The sequence below is a fragment of the Delphinus delphis genome, chromosome 9 (genome assembly GCF_949987515.2).
Source record: "Delphinus delphis chromosome 9, mDelDel1.2, whole genome shotgun sequence".
Taxonomy (NCBI): domain Eukaryota; kingdom Metazoa; phylum Chordata; class Mammalia; order Artiodactyla; family Delphinidae; genus Delphinus; species Delphinus delphis.
This window is the reverse complement of record NC_082691.1, coordinates 88,971,257-88,995,010: the sequence shown is the minus strand read 5'-3', so window position 1 is coordinate 88,995,010 and position 23,754 is coordinate 88,971,257. Positions and strand designations below refer to the sequence as shown.

The 23,754-nt window shown below is 41.6% G+C and overlaps 1 protein-coding gene and 1 long non-coding RNA gene across 3 annotated transcripts in view; one reads left to right on the top strand and one right to left on the bottom strand.

Moving 5' to 3' along the window:
- Positions 1 to 13,383, bottom strand: part of BPGM (bisphosphoglycerate mutase) — a 32,438-nt gene extending 19,055 nt beyond the window's left edge. Inside the window, exons 1-2 of the mRNA XM_060020923.1 lie at positions 13,286 to 13,383; positions 587 to 1,248 (exon numbers count right to left, since the gene is read on the bottom strand). Of these exons, the coding sequence (XP_059876906.1) occupies positions 587 to 1,187 (601 nt within the window). The 5' untranslated portion in view covers positions 1,188 to 1,248; positions 13,286 to 13,383. The remainder of the gene's footprint in view (positions 1 to 586; positions 1,249 to 13,285) is intronic.
- Positions 13,384 to 13,666: 283 nt separating this feature from the next.
- LOC132430773 (uncharacterized) overlaps positions 13,667 to 23,754 on the top strand; it is a 36,611-nt gene continuing 26,523 nt past the window's right edge. For both annotated transcript variants that reach the window (XR_009520562.1, XR_009520561.1), the window contains exon 1: positions 13,667 to 13,805. This is a non-coding gene — a long non-coding RNA (uncharacterized lncRNA). The remainder of the gene's footprint in view (positions 13,806 to 23,754) is intronic.

The following is a 23,754-nucleotide window of genomic DNA, read 5'->3' as shown; positions in this document are numbered from 1 at the left end:
TCTGAAAACACAGCAATGATTGTTTAAAGTTGGAAGAACGGGAGCAAAACTGAAGTCTATATGATTTTACTTAACTTGAAAGACTCAAAAGAAAAAAAAACTTACCTTGCATACCATTTCTACAAAAATTTCTTCCCTCCCTAGCCTCCTCTTACCCTGTTACAACAAAAGCCACAGAATCTTTTAGATCAGTGGTTCTCAAGCACTTGCAGAAGCCCAAGCATCATTATCAGCACCACCTGAAAATTCCTTAGAAACGCAAATTACTGGGCCACACCCCAGGCCTACAGACTGAGAAACTCCAAGGGTGCGGCCAGAAACCAGTGGTAGTCCCAGCGCTCCCTCCCACCAGGTGATTCTGATGCTTGCTGACGTTAGAGAATCACTGCTTCAGATAACACGAATGTAAAAGGCCCAGGATTTTTGACTGATAGAACAAAAGGATCCTGAAAAGACTGAAAGGACAAAAGGTAATAGGGAAGGAAAGTCTATTACGTAAACTGTGCATTATTAGCTTAGAAACCAGTTCCTTTCTAGATTAAGGCCCAGTAGCAACCTTCAGTAAGTAGTAGCATAAAGATGGTACCTTCCAGATGTTTCAGGAGTGCCCGGCTGCTATTTCCATGAGCAGATATCAGAATGGTTTTACCACTTAATACTTCAGGAGCAATCCTTTCATTCCAATAAGGAAGGAGTCTCTCCAGAACATCCTTTAAGCTCTCGGATCGTGGCAGCTGATCCAAAGGAGTGTCGCACACTTTATATCTCCGGTCGTTGTAGATTTCGTGGTAGTAAGGATGGGACTCCTCTATGGGTGGTGGGGTCACACTGTAGCTCCTTCTCCACAGCCTCACTTGTTCCTCGCCGTGATTCAAAGCCATTTGCTCCCTGTTGAGACCGATCAAGGCTCCATAGTGACGCTCATTGAGACGCCAGGAGCTTTCCACGGGAACCCACTCCTGCCCCAGCTCTTCCAGGATCAGCCAGGCTGTGTGGATGGACCGGTTCAGGACGGATGTGAACACAAGATCAAACTCAAAGTTTAGCGCTTTGAGTTGCTTCCCACAGTTCCGAGCTTCTTCCATTCCTTCACTGTTAAGTTTCTGATCCACCCAGCTACAAAAACGGTTCTCTTTATTCCAAGCACCCTCTCCATGTCTTAACATAATCAGTTTGTACTTGGACATACTGATGGCTGAGCTTCTCTAGTGCTTTCCAATGGGCCAGTGTTCAGTGACAGCAATACATCTAGAAAGAGAAGACACAAAAAGTATAAGTTATATTCTTCATTCAACTAACTACCTGGGGGTGGAAGCACAACTTTTCAACAGCCAGTTTCTAAAACACACTGGAATGATTCCTTGAACAGTTTTGACATCAGACATTCGGCAACTCATACATACTGTGGCACATACAGGCAGAGTCTACAGATAATTACAGGGAACCTAGTTAGTTGACAAATTTTCTGATGGCTGGGTAGTAAGTTAATTGTATGACATAAAACAACAGAACACTTCATTCTATTGGCATGCTACATTTCCACCAGATAAAAAGGCAGTTTCTGCTTACAGAAGACAGGATTTAATAGAATGAGTTTTAGGTGTCTAAAAGGATGACTCGTAGTTGGGAACTCCCAGGTCTGAGAAGCTGACTCGAGACTGAAGGCACCCTTCTCATTTTGTTTCCCCCTCTGGTGGAGAAATAATTTACCAGTCTCCTCTTATTATTGAAGTTATTAAACATGTTAATTCAATAAACCACCACATTCATCTGGTATGTAAATCATTGATTGGTGGCAACTAGCTCTTCAATGCCACAGGCTACATCACATACAAGAAAATCTAAGGTTCAACATTTAAACATTAAAATGATTTAAATCAACATTAACACCCAATATGGTACTCACCTAAATAATCTTTCACCTGCCTCAAGATAGAGTTTTTGGCAGGAATAAATTGGATGCAAAACAAGCTATCAAATTAAGCAGCTGAGAGATGCTGCCTGTAGAAACAGATTACCAGAAGCAGGTCTGTAGGAGTGAGAGGAAGCACACTGATAAGGAGGCCCCCCTCTCCTTCTCCCAACCCTTCAGCTGTCCTACACATGCCAGCCACATCTCAGCAGGCGAAGACTCTAGTAAAGAGGGACAGGCAACCCTAAAGTGTTTCTGAACTTCCTAAGTGAAGCTGCCGGCCCAAAGATCTGCTGGGCCCACTCTGTCCCCTGGAGAATCTTCGGGCTGGCTGCATCAGCCTGCCTCGCTCTCCTTGCAGTGGACAGATCTACACTGACAAACCCTGCTCAGTTTACTTGCCCAGCGCTTTCCACCTCCAGCCCAGCACTTTCCACACTGGAGAGTACAGATTATATGAACATCAGGGCCTGGGCTTCTGCCATTCTTGGCAACTTCCATTAACTGGAGATTTTCTGTCCCACTTAAACTGTGATTCACCCACAGTTATATAACAGTCAATGACAAAGTTAATTGGAATCTAGATCTAATTTCTTCCTTCCTTTAGTAATTCCTAGAGATTCTCAAGGGGGAAAAATGTCTTTAAAACAAAGCTTCCAATTTCAGTGGAGGGCCAACAGAGGACCCAAGGGAGGAAGCAGATTGAGGTGATTTGCAAGTGGCTGAAAGGCTACAATGGTTAGGTTTATGACTTCCCTTTCTCATCAGGTATCAATAAAATTTGACGCTTTATTTAGTGCATGTGAAGTGGGGAAGCATCAGGTCACTGGAAGAAGCTGGGCTAAGGACTCAGGTGAAGGTACCTTGCAGAGCTAAGACTTTCCAGAGGGAAAGCAATGTCTCTATTCTCAGCCCAGATGGGCATCGGGTGGCAGAACAGAGAATGGGATGAAAGAACTGGGCAGTGTTTGTCTAGGGGATTACCAGTGCCCGGAAGAGGAATAATCATGAAACTAATGAAGCTCAAGTTTCAGGGCCCCTCACTTGAACAAACTCCTTCTAAGGCACTGGGAGAGACCAAATAATGAATTCACATCGTTGAGAGAGAGAGAGAGAGAGAGAGAGAGAGAGAGAGAGAGAGAGAGAGAGAGAGAGAGTGTGTGTATGTGTGTGTGTGTGTTTAATCAGCAAGATACTTCTGTATTGCTTTTTTTTTTTAAAGGGCCCACCCCAATCCACTAAGTACTAGAAGTTTCAGGCCCATCAAAAACTGGATCCATGCCCACGCAACATTTACTGTTTTGTTTTCGGTGGTGGTGAGAAGGGGGATGGAGAAAAGAGAAGTTATCAATTGTTCTCTACCTCAGCCCTTACTGTGTCTTGTCAAACAAGAAGCTCCTTAGGCTGATGAAGCTACTTTCCCTTCAAATGAAGAAGGTGTGATAGACAAATATTATAGGCAGAGGCACTTCTCCATCATCTTTTGATTAAAAACTATATGGAGGCAACAAAAAAAATGTAGCAATAATATCATGAACACTGAGGCAACTATCACCAAGCTCTGCAGTATTTTAATCTGCTCTATTTGCTTACTTAAAGAAATAAAACAATTTCTGTTTCTTCCCCTCAAAATATATATATTGGAGCAGAGAAATAGTGCTACAGCCACAAGGACTCTACAAATAAATACACACCTGCGCTTTACTCCGGTGGACAGACGGCGAATAAAGGATAAGGTACCAAACTGGAACATCTACCTCAGGTCAACAGAAAGTCCCTTCCCTCTCTCCTCCTTGCTATCAACTGATCTTTGCCATTTAATTAACTACTGAATATTCACAAAGGAGCTGTTGAGGTTTATAGTTTGCATTCTTTACAATTTAATCATTGTGGGAGCTGGATGTCAAGTGTCAACAAACATAACACTGTAGTCAGTTTCATTTAAAGTTTCAGGCTGATCTGTGAGGAGCAGTGCTGTGGGGCTGCAAGGTGGTAGGAAAAGTGCTGAACTGCAGGGAACACGCGCTTTTCTGATGGAAGCAACTCGTGTGCATGGACAAAGCATTTGTATAATCTGGTCTCGCTGAGCTAAGGGTACCATTCTAGAACTTTTCTGGAGAACAAGGAGAAGCCAGGGCTGCTGAAAACAAAGACTGGAGAGAATGCAAGACTCAGACCAGACAGAACCTGTGGATTCTGTTTTGTTTTTAGGGTAAATGTCTTTTTTTTTAATGTGATCATTTCAGTTCTTAGAAGCTCAAATGAAAAATGAAGGGAGTAGCTGCTACTTAGCTCCAGCCCATTTCTCTGTGAGACTGAGGAACTGGGGTCCTCAATCTTCCAATTCTCAAAAGAACTGGAAATGTGAATTTTATGTGATATCTAATACAAATACTAGCAACTAATTTGAATACATTTAAAAAATGTGAGCTAAACAAGACATTTCTGAGGGTAGATTGAGTCTGCTAGTGTGTGACTGTGACTTAAAGAGAAACCTCCTCCAGGCCACAGGTGAATGAGGACCACCCCCCCCAGCCCCGCCTTCCTGCCCCCTGGAGCTGGTCAGACCCCAAGCCTCCAGGCTCTAACCCCAGCCTTCCTCTGTGGTTGTCCAGCACACTCTTTCAAAGGACAGACCCTCTAATCCCCACGTGTGCCAGGCTTCCTTGTCCCTGACCCTCTCTTCACCAAAACTTCGCCAGTGCCCTGCAGAGTCCCAGCTCTGTAATCAAACTCCTACTCAACTTTGGACTCTTCTGGAATGTTTGTTTCCTCTAGCTCTCAACTTTAACCAAGCTGAAAATGAACTGAACACCAAACTATTCCCAGGTGTCTGCTTCTCTCTTCAGCAGGGGTGTTCGTGCCTCGTATCCTGGGGCAGGGGCTGCTGACGAGCAGGGTCCCGCTCCCTTCCTCTCAATAGTACTTCCTGTCCAAATGCCTCCATCCCCACCATCTTTTGGGCAGGTGGGGGGAGCTTTGATTCTGAGCCTTGCAATATTCAGCTGTAGCTCTCTTGCCCTCATGTATTAGCTACAAACTTCCTGAAAACTGAGTACCCTATTTAAAACCCTCAGATTACTTCCTGTTGATCTTAGGACAAAGCTCAAAATCCTTAATGTGACCTGCAAGACTTTGGTTTTCTTTTATTTCCTTGAACATGCCATGTTCTTTCTGGCCTCGGGACCTCTGCACACACTGTCTCCTACACAGAACCCTCACCCAACACCCCCTCCCCTCTACCCCCACTTCAGTCCCTCCCTGCTTTGGGGGCCTGCTAGTTAGCCTTTCGATCAGCTGTGTCCAATCAAAATGTAACGCAAGCCACATATAATTGGCTTTTTTAAATTTGTAATTTAAAATTTTCTAAAAGCCGTACTAAGCAGCAAAAATAGGTGAAATTTTAATAATACATTTTATTTAACCCTTTAGGTTCAAAAGATTATCATTCTAACATATGACCTATATAAAATTCTCAATGAGGTATTTTACTTTCTTTTTTCTTAGTAAGTCTTTGAAACCTGATGTGTATTTTATACTTAAAGCACATCTCCATTTGGACTGACCACATTTCAAGGGCTCCATAGCCACACGTGACCAGTGGCTACTGTATTGACTGGTGTAGCTTTAGTGCTTAGCTTAAATGTTATTTCCTCTAGGCTAGTCGTCCTCAAACTTTAATGTGCATCAGAATCACCAAGAGGACTGGTTCAAACAGGCTGCTGGGCCCCACTTCCAGAGCCTGAATGAGTAGGTCTGGGGCAGGCCTGAGAATCTGTATTTCTAACAAGCTTCCAGGTGATGCTGAGGCGGCTGGTCTGAGGACAATGTTTTTAAAGCCTCTGCAGACTTCTCTGCCCTTCTTTCCCACCCACTGGGAAGTGGTGAGGTGCCTCCACAGCCCCCTGCTTTAGGACACTAGGTACCGTTGTGATGGGTCACTTGTGACAGATCACTTGTTCCACATCTGTGTGCCCTGTTAGACTGTAAGCCGCATCAGGGTTGGTCTGACTCACTGTCCCGTCTCTAGAACCCAGCATGACACCTGACACATACTAGGTACTTAGTAGGTGTGTTGACTGAATCAAAGGTAGGCAAAAAGGATTAGCTTGTGCCAATAAGGCTAAGGCCTGACATTTTTAGTGGTAACTACCAAACCAAAAATAGTCTGGCCCGAGACTTTAGGAAGCTTTAACTCAAGAATTCCAATGTATTTGATGGCAAAGGCAGCGCCAAGAATAATCATCCATTATATTTTTCTTTTGTTACAGTTTAGTATAACAACTAGACAACTAAACATGAAAGGCCATAATAATCTCCACAGAGAAAAGAGAGACACTGGTTGACTTGTCCAAAAACACAGAGCCACTAAATGGAATTGGAACTGCGATCCAGGTCTGTGCCTCTGACACCCGCACTCTTTCTGCCTCACCACGGAAGATTTGTGAGTCTGGGTGTGAGCATCTAGGCTCACTAGGCTTCCCTTCACAGGAGAATCTCCAGTCACAGCTTGTCTCCCCAACCCAGGCAGACATTTCATGAAATGCACACAAACAAGGTGAGTATAAAGGAGGGCTCAGCGTATGACTGCCTGAAGAACCTCAAATCACAAGGTCAAGTCAGGCAATAGTCACCCCCAACTTATAATAAGGTGCCAGGCTAAGAATTAAAAACTATCCTTTCTAAAAATCAAGCTTTGTTTTTTTGTGTTGCTTTTGGTAAAGCTCACCACGCTGGAGTTGGTTCTTAAGGGTCCTCATTTATCCGTTGGCACGGGTTACTGGCACTTGAATTAAGCACTAATTTTAGTCAATGATTTACCTCATACCCCCAAAGGGCCACACGGGTCACTGAATTACCATACCCCAGGGTTCCTTCCTTTTTAAAGTATGGTGTGGCTCAAAGAGAAAAATTTAGTAAACAAACGTATCTTTTACATGACGCTGCATCTCATCTTCCTGCCGCTTCCTCTTGGCTGTTTTTCCCTTCCTCTGGCCATTACTTTTTTAGTCCTCTGACACCTAACTTATAACTTGCCCACTCTACTGAAATGCTCTCTCAAAAGACTGCTGATTGGTTACTTCTTACTAAGTGAAGACCATCTTCACTCAGGACTTACAGGGCTTTGACCCCTCTGAAGCTGACTATTTCTATCAAGGGAAGAAAAAATCTTCCAAGATTTTGGTGCTGCATTTCTCCCAGCTCTTCAATTGTTATGTCCCAGTGTTGAATCTATATTTTCTTTTTTTTTAATTTATTTATTTTTTATACAGCAGGTCTTTCTTTTTTCCAATAAATTTATTTATTTATTTTTGGCTGCATTGGGTCTTCGTTGCTGCACATGGGCTTTTCTCTAGTTGGGGCGAGCTGGGGCTACTCTTTGTTGTGGTGCACAGGCTTCTCATTGCGATGGCTTCTCCTGTTGTGGAACACGGGCTCTAGGTGCACGGGCCTCAGTAGTTGTGGCTCACGGGCTCCAGGGCGCAGGCTCAGTAGTGGTGGTGCACAGGCCTAGGTTGCTCCGCGGCATGTGGGATCTTCCCAGACCAGGGCTCAAACCCATGTCTCCTGCATTGGCAGGTGGATTCCCAACCACTGCGCCATCAGGGAAGCCCCAGCAGGCTCTTATTAGTTGTCTATTTTATACATATTAGTGTATATATGTCAATCCCAATCTCCCAGTTCATCCCACCACCAACAACAACTACACCCCCGCCCTACCACTTTCCCCAGTTGGTGTCCATATGTTTGTTCTCTACATCTGTGTCTCTATTTCTGCCTTGCAAACCAGTTCATCTGTACCTTTTTCTAGATTCCACATATATGCGTTAATATACGATGTTTTTTTTTCTCTTTCTTACTGAATCTGTATTTTCTGCCCCTCAGCAACAGTATTATGACGATGAAGACAGCATATGACACCACAGCCGCTACCTTTCTCAGAGTGCTCACCGTGTGCTTGGGACTATTTAAATCCTCAACCACCATTCTGCAGAGAAGTTACTATGATTACTCCTGTTTTACAGATGCAGAAACCTAAGAGGTGAGGTTAACTTGCCCAAGATGACAAAGACTGTAACTGGCAGAGCTGGATTTCAATCTCAGGCAGGCTGGACCCCAAAGCCTATACATATGCCTTGACCCGCTCTGCTCCACCGCCATATTGGCACCCAAGGCTCTGTCCTCAGCCCTTGGAAACCCAACTTTTCTCACTACTTAAATTACGTTAAAATGGATGATTTATACATTGACATTCCCAAATACTCATCAGTCTACCAAGTTTGGTCAATTAACTCATTCTTCAAACGTGTTACAAACTCCATTTGAACATGGCATAATGCTAGGCCTGTGAGGAATACAGAATCCAACATGAATGATGTCTCCAAGTGACTAATGGGGGAAAGGATATGTGTGTGTATCACTAAAGCAGAAATTAACCCACATCATGAGAAAGCAGTTCATGTATATGGGAGATGGAAAAGGAGAGGTTTTTTTTTTTTTTTTTTGCTGTACGCGGGCCTCTCACTGTTGTGGCCTCTCCCGTTGCGGAGCACAGGCTCCGGACGCTCCGCGGCATGTGGGATCTTCCCGGACCAGGGCACGAACCTGTGTCCCCTGCATCAGCAGGCAGACTTTCAACCACTGCGTCACCAGGGAAGCCCCAAGGAGAGATTTTTTACTTGAATAATGCTTCACGGACATGGCACTATTTAAGCTGAATTTGAAAAGATGTTTAAGATTCAGATTTATAGAAAAAAGAAAAAGAATTCCAGGATGTTTAAGATTCAGATTTATAGAAAAAAGAAAAGGAATTCCAGCCTAAGGGAACAGTGAGTAGAGGGCAAGGGAATAGGTGTTTATGGAGAAATGGTGAGCCATTCAAACTGGTTTGCCTAGAACAGTCTTGCTTTAGGCCTGTTTTCCCAACATACTTATTATAGGGCCCCTTTCACACTTGAAGGTCCCATCTGGAAAATTATATGAGCATCTTAAACTAAGTATAGGGTATAACAAGGAAGTAGGAGGAGACTAGTCTAGAAAGATAAGACTGAATAGTGGCCCCAAAAAGGGCCTTGTGCCAAAGAACGCAGGTTCTTCTGTAAGTATTGGGACATCGTTAAAGGGTTAATAATGTGTATTTTAGGAGGATCAGGCAGCACCTACAAGTAAGAGAGATGGGAAAACCAGGGATGTGAATACTTGTGAGGCTTTTGCAACCATTCTGGTAACATTTAATGAAGACCTGGACAAGCATAATGGCTCTTGAAAAGGGGTAAAGGCGATGATGTGAAAGACACTCCAGCTTAGCTCAGGTGGGGGCAACTTTCTCTGTAAAAGGCCAAAGAGTAAATTTTTTAGGCTTTGTGGGCTATGTGGTCTCTGTTACAATTACTCAATTCTGCTGAAAGCAGCCATAAACGATGCATGTATGAATAAATAAGGCTGTGTTCCAATAAACATATTGGAACATTTTGTCTTTTACATATGGACAAAGAAATTAGAATCTCATATAATTTTCATGCACATGAAATATTGTTATACTTTGATTTATTTCAACCATTAAAAACCATTCATAGTTTGTGGACTGTACAAAAACAGGTAGTGGGTCAGAAGGCCTTAGTTTGCCAAACCCTGGCCTAGCTGGGATTATTCAGATCTACTAATCACATCAGCATTTTGAACCTTTAAGTATCCTGTCATGGGATAATCCCAACATTATTAAATCACCTGCTTTCATTCTTAGCCAGAACTGCAAGTGCCTTGAATAATGGAATCCCATTCATAACTGTTTTTATCCCTCACAGAAGATAGTACTGAGCACATTTAAATCAGTCTGAGTAGTTTATTTTGCTTCATCGAATTTAATAATGGGTTCAAGATAGAAGAGGGAAAAAATTATTCATCTTGTTAACCAACTTCAAAAATATAATCTGTCATTTTGACATGCATTACTTTTATTAGACATCTTTATAAATGCTTCACACTTCAGGTGAATGTATACCTGCTCAGGAATGGGTGCTATGGAATTGCCTTGGCAAAAAAGAAACAAATAGGCGATTTGAAGAAAACACAATTTGCAGGTGACTCATATTTTCAAAGACCTTTTGAAATATATACACGTATATGCATTTGTTCCCACCTAAATTGGCGACAGGGTAAAAAATATCCTTTCCATAAATGTCACCGTAAAGTCAAGTTATGTTTCAAGATTAGCATCCTTTTAGCAAGGTAGGGATGGAGAGGGTGGGTAGGTAGGTAGGAGACTGGTACATATCAGGCCATTGCGTTTACTGAGGTTACTTCTACAATACTTCCAGAATCTCTAGGTAGTATCAACAAATGTAGCTAAAAATCTTGCTGCTGCCTCCTACACCTGCTCCTCATTAAACCATATAATTTTACGTACCTCTCCCTCACCCACCATAACTGAGTCTCGTCCTCTCTCCCAAACCAATGCTCCTAGGACAGTGCTTCCTCCTTTCCTCAGGTGTTTGAAAAATAATAATGTCTAATACTCTAGTATGGCAACTCATGAACAGGTGGGGAAAATTATAGGATAAAGTCCAGTCTAAACACTTAGTTTGTTTACTGTTTCCAAAATTGAGTAAGAAATGTGATCAATGATATAATGTTGAAGTAATATAAAATAAGGCATGCAGAGCCAGAGTTGCTTTGAGCCAAAGCTTACCCTTAAATATTAAATATTCAAATCCTACCCTAGACCACTTGGATGTTTTCCCTGGTCCAAATCCTCACTACATACAGCTCTTAACCTCCGCTGCATTAGGGATCTAACTCTATAAAGATAGGCTGGCTAGATGTGAGGATAGGAAAAAGAGAGGTTAACCGTGTCTCTGATAGATTAAAAAGGAACAGTGGAAATGAAATCTGGAGCTCATTTCCTTAGGGTCTTAAAATATGCCTTACCCAAGCCCAGCTCATTACGAAAAGTTCAAACATGACTATATCCCAAAGTACCTATTGTTCCATAATCTATTACTTTTCCTAAAGCTTTATGGGAACTGTTCCATTTGTGTTTGCATTATAAGAACAACTCTTTACCAGGAGCAAACGCTATTACTTACAGGTGTTTTCCAGACACTATTACCCTGTCATTCTCCAACTTTATACCTATTAACCACTTGTTACAAAGGTAACAAACCATAGCAGGTAGACCCCTCTTCACAGGAAAGGGACACACATGTGTAATGACATATGTGTGTGCCTGGGGCATGTGGCCTGTTCCAGCCTGCGTGGCATCACCCATGTGCACAACACCCACTCATGACACCTCCTTCCTATCTAATTACTATTCTCAAGGGGCTATGAAGAAGACTAAATGAGATTATGGTGGAGTGGTCTACCAAAGAGTGTGAGGTATTCTGGGTTGAATGGAGCAGACTTTGACTAACACATGAACACTGACACAGACCTCAGGCCCTTGAGAGTGATCCTGACTTGCTGATGGTATGAGCAGAAGTAAAAGCTGGGAAAAAAGCAAAATGAGGGTGGCAGTAAGGAGAAAAGGTTAAATTAGACAGTGAAGTAGGAATGCAATCAAATGTTGTGTTTCCGGAAAGAGGCGTTGCCAGTAAGATACAGTCCTAGAAGCATACCAAATACTAAGCAATATTCTACAATCCAAATGCTTTAGTGAAGTGGCTAACATTTATTTTACATTTTATAAACTATATTTTATCCATATTTGTGGACAAGTTTCAGTTAAAGAGTTTTGTTATTAAGTGATACTTTTAGTCCTATTTCCCCATATAAATATCCCTTCACACCAGATTTCATTCCAAGGATGTTCAAGTGACCTAACAGTTCAGACACTGGCGTGTCCTCTGTGCTCTAGGCACCAGACACACAAAGATGAGGGCATGGCTGAACTTAGATGTCATTACTTAAAATGAAACATGCCACTTAATTTCAACCAACCATAGGAGGCAAAAGAGGAAGAGAGACTGAAAGATCTACCCGGACACCAACAGTGGTTGCCTCTGAGTGATGGAATAAAGGATGACATTTTCTGCCACATTATACTTCTGTACAATGTTCATTCTGGACAGCAGCCAAATTTTCTACAATGATCCACTTGGTTTGGTTTAAATATGGACACAAAAGAACAGGTACTACTGTTGTAGCTGGGAACTTTTATTTGCTAACAGACTGGTTAGGAATTTACTGCAATGAGATTTTGCTGATGTACTTGTGTTAGAAAACGTCTAAGGATCTTTAGTTTAAAACAGACTTTGAACACAGGCATGGACCTTGGAAATAATCCAATGCGACATCCACTTTTTAAAGATGCGAAAATTAAGAGACAGAGAACTGAATGATTTAAGATCACACAAATAGCTTCAAGACTAAAACCCAGGTGTCTTGACTGCCAACTCAGAGCTCCTTCCACGACACCATTTGTTTGAATTATGCTTCTCTCAACCCCACCACAATTGAGTAGCATCTGTGGTGTGTGAGGTGCTACAGGAACACAAAGATGGATCAAACCTAGTCCCCTGGCCTCAGGGAAGACAGTTTTAAAATAAAAGACAAAATGACATGTGTTCTGCTTTCATTATAGAAAACCCTAATAGCTACTGGTGAAAGATAGCATTTGATTTTTTTCCCCAAAAGTGTGCATTCAGTCAGTTAACATTCTGGTACCACTCACAAGCTATAAAGCCTCCATAATTTGGAAGGGAGGTGGTAGGGGAATGAGAGTTACAATAAGTTAACTAACAACCAATTATCCTTAAAACGTTAACTGTGAACTTCACTTCCATTACACATTTCTGTTGTCCTTCTCCAGTAATACGGCCCCCATCCCTTCGAAAGGAGAAGAAATACACTTATTTTTTCATTTGTAGTGGTTCGAAGAACCTGTGATTTAGCTCCAGACTAGAACCCTCCATAAACCATTGCAGATATTCACCTTTCTCCTTTCATGACGTTCAAGTTTTTTCTGTCTACTGAGACTTTTAGGGCCAGGTCTGCCATGGCCCTCAATATAGTGGCACAGCCCTGAAAACACACCGAGCTCCCTCCCAGTGGGAGCCCTACTATTTACGGGGCTCTGTCACCCCGTGCCTCAGACGTCCAGGGGAGTTGAGTTCATCACTCCCTTCAATTCCTGTTTATTCTTGCCGTCAAGGTACCTCTACCAAGCGGAATCCTCCTTTCGGCTGTCAGACCAGAGAGTCTTATTCTGACAAAGGGACAGCTGAGCGGGACCTGGGGGATAAGTGAGGGTCGGAGCTTGAGGGGTGGACTGAACCCGGGGAGGAAAGGAACTGGCCCTCCCGCACGCCAAAATAAACCACCACATCATTGAGAAATGGAAACGTTCGCAACAGCAATATTAAAACCACTCACCTGCAAAAAGGCCACCAGCAGCAGCCGCTCCTCGGAACCGCCAAGCCGCCAATACCTCCCAAGACTCATCACTGCTGCCGGCATCAACTCTCTTTTCTAGCCCCGGAGCCACAAGGGGCAGGTCCTATGGCTCTGACTATTGGAGGGTCAAGCTGTCACTCATTCACAGCCCCACCCTACTCCCAGGAACAGGTCTAGGTCTTTTCCGTTTTTCAAATCCCCGGCGTAGAAAGTAAGGCTCTGAATGGCTTGCTGAGGAGACGAGCACACTTTCGGACCAGTGAGGAGCTAGCTTTGACGCTAGTGGGCGGGCTTCTGCCTAGGGAAGTAGAAAAACAAAGCCGGGAGCGTCGCCACGGCAATTGGAAAACTTCAGGAGCTCTTAAGCGGTCTAGGTGTTAGAAAGTGTTTGGCGTCGTGAAGGAAATACCTGCCAACGTAGAGAAGGGTCGACGGAATCTTGGAAGTGATGAGGTGATGCCTTCCTTTACTCTTGGGAAACTGCAGCCGGCGGATGAAGGTGGGCACTCCTCGCGGAGGAAAGCGCCTGCTTTCCTCATGGTTTTAAGTCCTAAACGGTGATTAAAGCAAAAGCCTTTAAAGTGCCCGATTTATGGGCAGTAACTCGTCCTCACTCTCTCCTAGTGTTGATAATTTTATAGGGATTTCCCCTTAGGCAATCCCCCAAGATTATTTTGGTTGGGGGAAGAACAGTGAACATGGAAGGCACTAAAACCTTATAGAACAGACGAAGAGAGGATGGAGTGATATGAGAATGATAAATTGGGGGGCCACAGTTACTGAACAAGGGAAATCTATGAAAATACTCGAAGCTGGGCACAGGGCCTCGTAAGCTTCTTCAAGTAGGATTGAACTACCACACAAGCCTTTGAAGCATAAAGTGTCAGAACCTTTGGGTGGGTGTGAAAATAATAAGGATTGGTTTGTTTGCCTGACCACATGGGAAATTCTGCTTCTTGATTTCTAAAAGCTGTCCTACCTAGTGTTTAGTATCCTCTTTTGAGTTTTTCCTATTTCATCCTCATAACAAGTCCAGTAGATACGTGATGGCCAAGCAGGTCCTCAGAATAATTAAACATAAATTTGAAAAGCTAATTTCCACATTTTTAACCCTGTGACACATTATGTATTGAATTCGTTAAGATGTAAGCATTGGTAGTTAGTTCTGTATTTCCTTTATCCTTCTTAGAGCATAACAATTCCTCCTAGGATGTCAAAGAACAGACCCTTACTTCTGGGAGAGCACAAATCCAAGGCCTGACAGATCCCAGCAGGTGATAGGTACCATCTAGGGACAGTCAAATTAAACTTGTGTGGGATTAACTAGAGGTCAGGTCAGAGCAACTGGAGGAGGCAGCTTCCGGTCTTGACTCCCAAGAATGCAGCTTCCAAATCCTATACTCTTACCCACTTCCTCTTCCTTTTCTCTGTACCAGGTGAGGACAAAGTGAAGGGAAACCTTTTCTGCTAGTGTAACATCAAAGCTTCCTACTTAGAGTGCCCACCATCCATACTCTGGAGGATAAAGACAGGATAAAGACAAGTGTCAGTCTTATAGCATTTAGCGATACTTTTCTGGACTTAAGGGCTCACTGGATTTTGTTTTACTGTTATGTATACCTGTGGAATGCTGGTTTGTCACATAGAACATTAACAACATCAAACATCACCTGCCTTTTAGAATCTCCTTGTACAGGTGAGGAATCTGAAATTTAAGAAGTTTATTCAGAATTACTTAGCTGGTTGGGGGCAGAGCCTGGGCAAGGATCCAAGGTTGCTAATTCATAATTCTGGGGAAAATGCTTCCTCTCCTGCTGCCTCTTGCTCCCCCCTAACACACACACACAAAAGCAATATTTTTTTAGATCAAGATTACTAATTTGAAAACTTATTTCCATTGAGACCAGTCATGAAAATTTACTTCTGATGTAGCAAACAGTATAGATAGTATGAAAATAACTCAGGGTCTCAGTTCACTACTTCAGACAACTTTTGGTATAGTCCCACTTTCATCCAAATAAAAAATGAAAATGCAGTAAAGTATTATAGCCATGTTGTCTTTCTTTCTGTTATGTGAGTGTATCAAAAAGTCAATGTTAACACATATAGTACTTTAAGGATTAGTAGCAGATTGTCTTATTCAGGACCTGAATAAAATACAATTTTATGAAAGCCTACATACTAGGCCTAAATTTCACAGCTATTTACACAGGGCCTTTGCAGGTAGGGTTGAGCTGGTCCACCTTGCATGAAAACATCATCCAGAGACCTAGGCTATTCTGCCTTGGCTCTCTCCTTCCCTCCAGCAAACTCCAGAAAGTAGTTGATCCTATATCCCCTTTACAGATTGTCTCCTTGACAATCTTATCGTCATGATCTGGTTGTTTGCTGCTAGTATCTAGCCTCCCACCACACGCTACCGTCTTTCAGGGTCAGATTAAAATATGCTCCCCGTAATCTAGTGTAACAGGCCCAAAGTGTTTGGCTCCCACCTATTGACCTATTCAGTACACGACCCCTCTACTGAAACCAAAAACTGGAAATGCCCTTTGGGATCAGCCATGTAGAACCTTAGAAGAGACTTTGAAGCCATCTGTCCCTTCATTTTACAAGTTAAAACAGAATGCTCATCTCACAGAGTAGTGCAAAGAATAACTGAGGCCATGTTGAAATAGTTTTTCAATCTCTGAAACACCTTACGTCTGCTACTTCCTTGCACTGGGAACTTTGGCACGTTGTCTGACCTCAGCCTGTGTCTTTATCTGTGAAATAGGGATAATATCTAAGTGGCCATTGTGAAAATTAAATGAGATAATGCAGGATGTACCTGGCACAAGGAAAGTGTTCAGTAAATGGTAGTTATTCTTAACTACAGTAATGATAAATGTAAAGTGTTTTAACTACTTACACGTACTCTTGTTTTAAGAACTCAAGAAAGTCTAGGCCTTGTGCTTTCCTCCCCTTTCCCTGCTCTCTATTCACATGGAGACCTGGCCTCCTGCAGAGATCACAGGACAGGAATTTCCTTAGTTATCTTGCTGCCACCCAGAGAGGTGACTGTCAAGATGTGAATGCCAAAGAGAGTACAGATGCACTGCGGGGCTGGGAGCCTCTGGTATTGGGAAGTCTGAACTATATGAAATTTCCCTACTGTACAACGTGGAGCATCAAGGGGTGAATGAAGTTGTCATAATTTCTCCTTGTGGAGTTGTTTTTCAAATGCTATATCAGATTTATGTATTATACTTTATATTAAAAATATTATGTTTATTGCATAAGGCTTAGAAAAGAAAAAATTTTAAACACCTACATTCCTACCACTTAGAATTTATTGTTAATTTTTATTTCCTTCTATTTTTTCCCTATAAATCAACTATTTTAAAAAGACAGGAATCCGGGCTTCCCTGGTGGCGCAGTGGTTGAGAGTCTGCCTGCCGGTGCAGGGGACACACGGGTTCGTGCCCTGGTCCGGGAGGATCCCACATGCTGTGGAGTGGCTGGGCCTGTGAGCCATGGCCGCTGAGCCTGCACGTCTGGAGCCTGTGCTCCGCAATGGGAGAGGCCACAACAATGAGAGGCCCTCGTACCGCAAAGGGAAGAAAGAGAAAGGAAAAAAAAAAAAAAAAAAGACAGGAATCTGTAGTATATATACTGGTTCATGGCAATATTTACTTAATTCATTATGAACATCTCCTCATGTCATTTAATATTCTTCTTCGATTAAAATTCCATCAGGTGACTGTGCCTTTGGGTATTATGTCTCACAATTCAACCAGTTTCCTACTCTTGGGCGTTGAGGTTGTTTCAGTTTCTTTGAAAGATTCAGGGACGTAAATGGGCTGCTGCTTTCCTTAAATGACAGGGTGCTCTGGGAATGTCTGTTGAACCAAAGGTACTGGCTGCTGGCCTTCTCTGCAGAGAGGCTGATAAAGTCGCCAGGCATTCTTTTCTCTGTGGCCTGGAATTGCAGAGCTAAGAAAGCCAGGGAAGCCTGAAAGCTCCTGTAGGGTAGCCCCTTCACCCCTGCTACCCCCAGAGTTTCCTGCTTTTCAACCTGAAGAAAAGGTATTGAGGTGAAAGAAATTGAGGGAGGGGTTGGAAATCAGGGCTCAATTAATAAAACCTCACAAAACTGCTGGCATATGTGTCTCCAATTTACAGATGAGGAAAGTAAGGCACAGAGACAATCTGTGCAAACCTGCACAGCTACTTAGAGAGTCCGAGTTTGACTTGGTTCTGAAATTTGAACTCTCCCCACCATGCTTCCTACTTCTAAAAACGGATGGCTATAACTTCATTCTTCTTCTTTTTTTTTTCTGTGAGAAATTTGTTGTCAGTCTCCTAAGATCTATTGGTTATCTGCTCCCTTAAAAAAAAAATTCCCTCCTGACTGTCCAAGGATTTCTTCTGCCTCTGGATTTCCCAAGTTGGCTCCCTCTTTGCCAAAAGAATATATCCTCATTCTTTGATAAAGAATCAGACAACTTAGCTTTTGTTCACCCCTGCCTAACATTTGCTAGTTTTCTTACCAAAGTGTCCTCACTGTATGCCTTGGAAGGTCAAACTCATAAAAGGAAGTTCTCATAAAGCCTGCATAAAGTTAACAATATTACACATAGTTCCTTAGCTTTGGGGATTTATAAAGTATGACTATATAGAGAGCAATAAGTCTGTTTTTCTGGTTTGGTTATAACCTGGTTCTAAAGGAATTTCTAAAAGAGGCTTTACAAAATTGTTTAGAGTCATGCAGCATCATTAAAATGGGTGTATAACCTACCAATATGACACTTTTAAGGCAGTAACACATATTTGGAAGTGTAATTTCTGGAATGTTTTGTTAAAGGCTCTATATATAATCTAATCAGAATCAGTTTCAATCAAGAAGATACCTTTTCTCGCTCTCTTTTTTTTTTTTTTTAGTATTTATTTGGCTGTGCTGGGTCTTAGTTGCAGCACACGGGATCTTTGTTGCGGCGCACGGGCTTCTCTCTAGTTGTGGCACGGGGGCTCCAGAGCGTGAAGTCTCAGTAGTTAGTTGTCCCAGGCATGTGGGATCTTAGTTCCCCAACCAGGGATCGAACCCGTGTCCCCTACACTGGAAGGCAGATTCTTAACCACTGGACCACCAGGGAAGTCCCAAGAAGATACCTTTTTTCCATCCTCCCTGCCCCACCCCCCATACTATACCAGTACCCTAGCCCAAACTACTATCACCTCTTGCATGGATTTTCTCAGTAGCTTCCTCACAAATCTTCCTGAATCCACTTTTGCTCTCTTTTAGCCAGGCAGGGTGATCTTTGTGATCATGGTACAGCTAACCCCCTCCTTCCCCCAGCTTGAAACACTGCAATAGCTTCCCACTGTCCCTGGTATTGGCCTTCTTTCCTCTTCCCTATGGCCATTAGACCTTGGCACAAACATTTTCCCTACCTAGAATGCTCTTCCTTTCCAGGTAGTTAAAGCGCAGAATAAGAACCCAATTTTCCTAATTCCCAGGCTGAATCTCTAATGTAAGTGTGTTCCTGGGGATTAGTTGTTGTCCAGCAGGGGGAAAACATGATTTGGAGGTTCAAAGGAAATTCAGTAGCGCAGGGGTTAAGAGTGTGGGCTTTGGGGCCAGTCCGCCTGGGTTCCAGTCCAGTACTAACCATATGATCTTGGGCAAATTTTTTTTTTTAACACCCTTGCCTTATTTCTTCTGTTGTATAATGGGCCATGGTAAGGTTATCTACCTCATAAAGCTATATTGTTTAAATAAGTTAACACATGGAAAGAGCTCAGTAAATTTTAACTTTAACAATAGTCTCAACAATAGATTAAGGGCCCAATATAATTTCTTATGTAGAGAGTAAAATCAACCTTGTTAATTTTCTCTTGTTTTCTTCTGGGGAAAAACAGATATAGCAAGCAACTGGGAGGCCCTCCTAGGGCAGCGGAAGGCTGGTCCTAGCAGATAAGGCTTCAGGGTCTGCACTATGTAGGGAAAGACACATGATTACGTAGTCAAAACAGGTGCCAGGCCACAAATGCTAGTGAGCTAACATGAAGCCTAAGGGATTTAAAAAATACACAAGGAAAAATAAAGAAATCTAAAATAGTATAAAAAAATCACAATAGCGGACAAAAGATAATCTGTTTACAGATGAAATCATTTTCAGCTTCTAAACTAAGCCCTGTCATATAAAATATCTTTTCCATGTATAATAAACATTTTGGAGGCTACCTGAGGTCCCAGAATTTTTTTACCAGAATGTTCTATGGTAGCTTTGAGATCTGTCATTTCTAGCTACTTCTAGGTACTATTTTGTACCTAGAAGAGAGAAGCTACTTTACCTGTAGACTGTTACTCCAGCTTGAATGAGACAAAGTTCTTTATATTCCCCATTTAAATCCGTACAGAATCCTTATTAAATAAATTTAGAAAATAGTTTGACTGCCTTCACTTATTAGTGAGTTTTCAAGTAAAGAATAATGAGAGTACAGAATTTGTTACCAGTTTGATAACCATCAGTGACTTCCGGCCACTGGAGTGTTGGTCTCTTTATGCCAGTTGAGTCTCCTAACTAGTCTCTGCCATCATCTCTCTGTGAGGTCAGATAAGAGGAACAAGTAAGTCTCCTGTCAGTAGCCACAGGATATAAAAATTAGCAAGAAAGGCTATTCTCATACGTGGTGTTCTGTAGACTGTTATTAGACTTACGAGTAATGGCAGAGGCTCTAACACTTGATGGTTCTTGGAGAGATGATGGGCTGAAACTCTGGTTGTTGTGATCCATGATTATTCAGTGACAGCTGGAGCAGAGAACTGCAATGCCAAATGACCTACATTTCTTCACCTTCGAAACTTTAAGCAATTATATAAAGGCCAAGCAGCTATAGCTTGCTAAAACTTCCCTACTGTTGAAAATTATTTTTAGGACCATTAGGAAAAAACCTATGTTCTCAGATTCAAAGTCAGTTATATTAGGCAAAATATTAATAACGGACCAACTTTTAACAAAATATTATGGTAAATATTTCATTTTTTATCCAAAACTGGTAACTGTTGCTTTATATATATATATATATTCCTCTTTGCCTAAACACATATATTTCTTTATGCTTTGTTGCTTCTCTACCTTCTCTAAAATGGGTGACAAAGAAGGACAAAAAAAGGAAAAGGAAGAAGGAGAAAATAAGTAAAACCTTCAGAAATGCACAGGTCTGGTCCCAACCAGCAAATCAATCCAAAAAGTAACCAATTATTCATTGAATGAAGGAAGAGAATTAACAATATTATTAATGCCTACCATAAGCTGTGCCAGGAGCAAGAGATATTAAGATACATGAAACATGATCTTTATCCTCCAGGAGCATGGCCCAGTAAGAGCAAAACCAACTCATGAACTATGAATCACGGTCCAACAAATACATGTGCAAGTGCAATCATTGAGGACTCACAGGGTGTTTTGGTTGGATGGGGGAGGGGGAGTTCTTAAGTGTGTGTGGGGAGGGGCTGGGGGTGAGAAGAGTTGGCAGGGATGTGAGAATTATAGATACATAATGGAAGAGGTAAAGTCTGAGCAATGTTAAGAAATGAGTAGACTTCCAGCAAGAATCCAAAACTGGATGTGGTGATAGTTGCACAATTGTATTAAACTCGCTGAAACTCATTTGGATTATGTGCTAAAAATGGGTAACTTTTATGGTATATAAATTATATCTCAAACTGTTTTTTTTTTTTTCTTAAGAACACTGGCTTTAGAAACAGACACATGTGGACAGATTCCTGCAATTGGCTTGTTTCAGAGAGAAAGTGCATGAATGATCTTATTTGTAAAGCCACTGCCTTTGCCCGATAGACCTCAGGGTCTAGTGCCGCCTGTCTGGGTGGATAGTCTGTCTAGGTCTGGGGATGGTATTAAGAAGCTTATTGTTGCCTCATACTTGAGCCACATTATCCAACAACTTTATCAGGCATACAGCTGATATTCTACTTCCTACCTTTATGACACCTATTTCTTTCCATACTTAGTTACCAATTTTACAACTTTGGACTGGTGAAAAATTTATGTCGAACTAAATTTAGACTGATAGAAAAGTTGCTGGAATAGTACAGAGTTTCATGTATCCTTCACCCAGCTTCCCCTAATGTTAACATCTGACATAAGCATACTACAATCGTCAGAATCAGGAAATTAACATTGGTACAGTACTACTAGCTAAACTGAAGACCTTATACAAATTTTGCCACTAATTTCCCACTAATGTCCCTTTTCTATTCCAGCATCTTATCTAGGATCTCACATTGCATTTAGTTGTTAGTTATCCTTGGTGCCCTGAGGTCTGCAATAGCTCCTCAGTCTTTCCTTGTCCTTCATGACCTTGATATTCTTGAAGAGTGTAGATGATTTTGCCAAATGTCTCTCAATTTGAGTTTGCCTAATGTTTTTTCATGATTGAACTCAGTTCTGCAGTTTAGGTGAGAATACCATGAAATATTGTGTTCTCTTCACTGCATCATATCACAGGGTTCATGATGTTGATATATTTTATTATTGGTGGTATTAACCCTGATCACTTGGTTAACATGGTTTCTGCCAAGTTTCTCCACCATAAAATTACATCTTTCCCTTTGTAATTAATAAGTATGTTGGGGGAGATCTTTTGAAGTCATGAAACTTTATTTCTCCTCAAACTTTTACCCACTAGTTTTATCATCTATTGATGCAATTTGGCTACAACAGTTATTATTGTGGTATTTCATGGTGATTTTATATTTTTCTCTTTCCTTTTACATTTATTAATTCAAGTTCTACCGTAAGGAAGAGTTGTCCCATCTCTACCATTTATTTATTTCATTTATTATTTTTATCAGTGTGGACTCATTTATTTATGGATTATAATCTAATACTATAATTATATGTTTTGCTGCTCAAATTGTTCCAGCTCTGGCACTTAGGAGTTACTTTGCCCCTGTGTTTTGTTTTGTTTTTGGAGCATGTTCTTACTTTCTGGCAAAAGATGTTCTAGTCTCATCTTATATATTACCTGCCTTGGCCCTGTAATCAACTATTTCCCCAAGGAACTCTGGTTCCTTTTATTAGAGAGTGGTGTTTAGAATCCAAGATCTGAGCACAAGGTGTGAAATGGGCTAAGATTTCTCACAATTCCAGGTTGATGAAAATGGGGACTAATTGGAATTCATATGCTTATGGGAATTGGTACAATCAGTTTGGAAAACAATTTGGCATTAGCCACTAAAACGTAGGTAGGTACATTCCATGAGTCAGTAATTTCACTGGAAGAACTCTTGCACATGTGCAACTGGAGTTGTATGCAGTTTTGTTTAGAATAACACATAACTGAAAACAACCCAAACGCCCATCAGTAGGAGAACAGATGAATAAAGTGCAGTATATTCATACAATGGAATATTCTAAAGCAGTGAAAACGAGCTACAGTTATACACATCAACAGGATTGAATCTCAGATGCATATTAGCCAAAAAGAATACAGACAGTATGATTCCATTTACAGAAAGTTCATCAATATGCAGAATAAAGCAATATCGATATTTGTAGGGAAACATAAGTGATAACATGATAAAACTGGAAAGAAAAGGTAACGATAACTACAAAATCCAGGATAGTGATTACAGTAGGGGGTGGAATGCATGGGGCTTCAGAAGTGTTGGTAGTATATTTTTTAAGCTGAATGGTGGGTTAATGGGCATTCATTTTATTTAGATCAGACATATATATATGTGAAATATTGCATGATGAAGAAAAAGGGGGAGGAGCTGGGGGAAGGGAAAGAAGAGAAAAGAAGAAAGGAAGAAAAGAAGGGAGGGAAGGAAATAAAAAGGGAAGGATGGAGGGAGGGAAAGAAAGAAACAAAAGAGCATTCCTGTACATGATGTCTTAAGATCTGGGTGGCAGTTCAAATTCTGACACCAAATATCTCTTTGGCTTTGAATGAGTCACTAAACTTTCCAGAGCCTCAATTTTCACACCAGTTAAACAGGTAAAATGTACTTTGTCCTGTGTACTTCACAGTGTTATTTTCAGGAAAAAAATGAAAATATGTATAGAATAGTACTTCAAAGAAGTACTATTCTAAAATATAAAAGGAAAAGAAAGTTAATACCTCAAATTACCTTGCTTCCTAATGCCAGAAACCTAGTGTATCTCGATATTTATATATAATTTTATATTCAATCACTAACTTATATCCTGCCCACTCCTTGCTGAACTAACATATCAGAAGGAAAGCAGGCACTTTGCTTATGCCTTTCAAGAAGGTTGGTTTGCTCTTCTGACAAAATTCACGAAGAGTGGCTTAACCAGAGCATTCCTGAGGTCTCAGGCTGCAGAACTTAAGGGCATTTCTCACTTGGGAAGGGCAATGTTGATGTGCTCTCCGGTGGTCAGAGGAGAAAGCATGTGTAATGAAGGGGTTGGCGATTG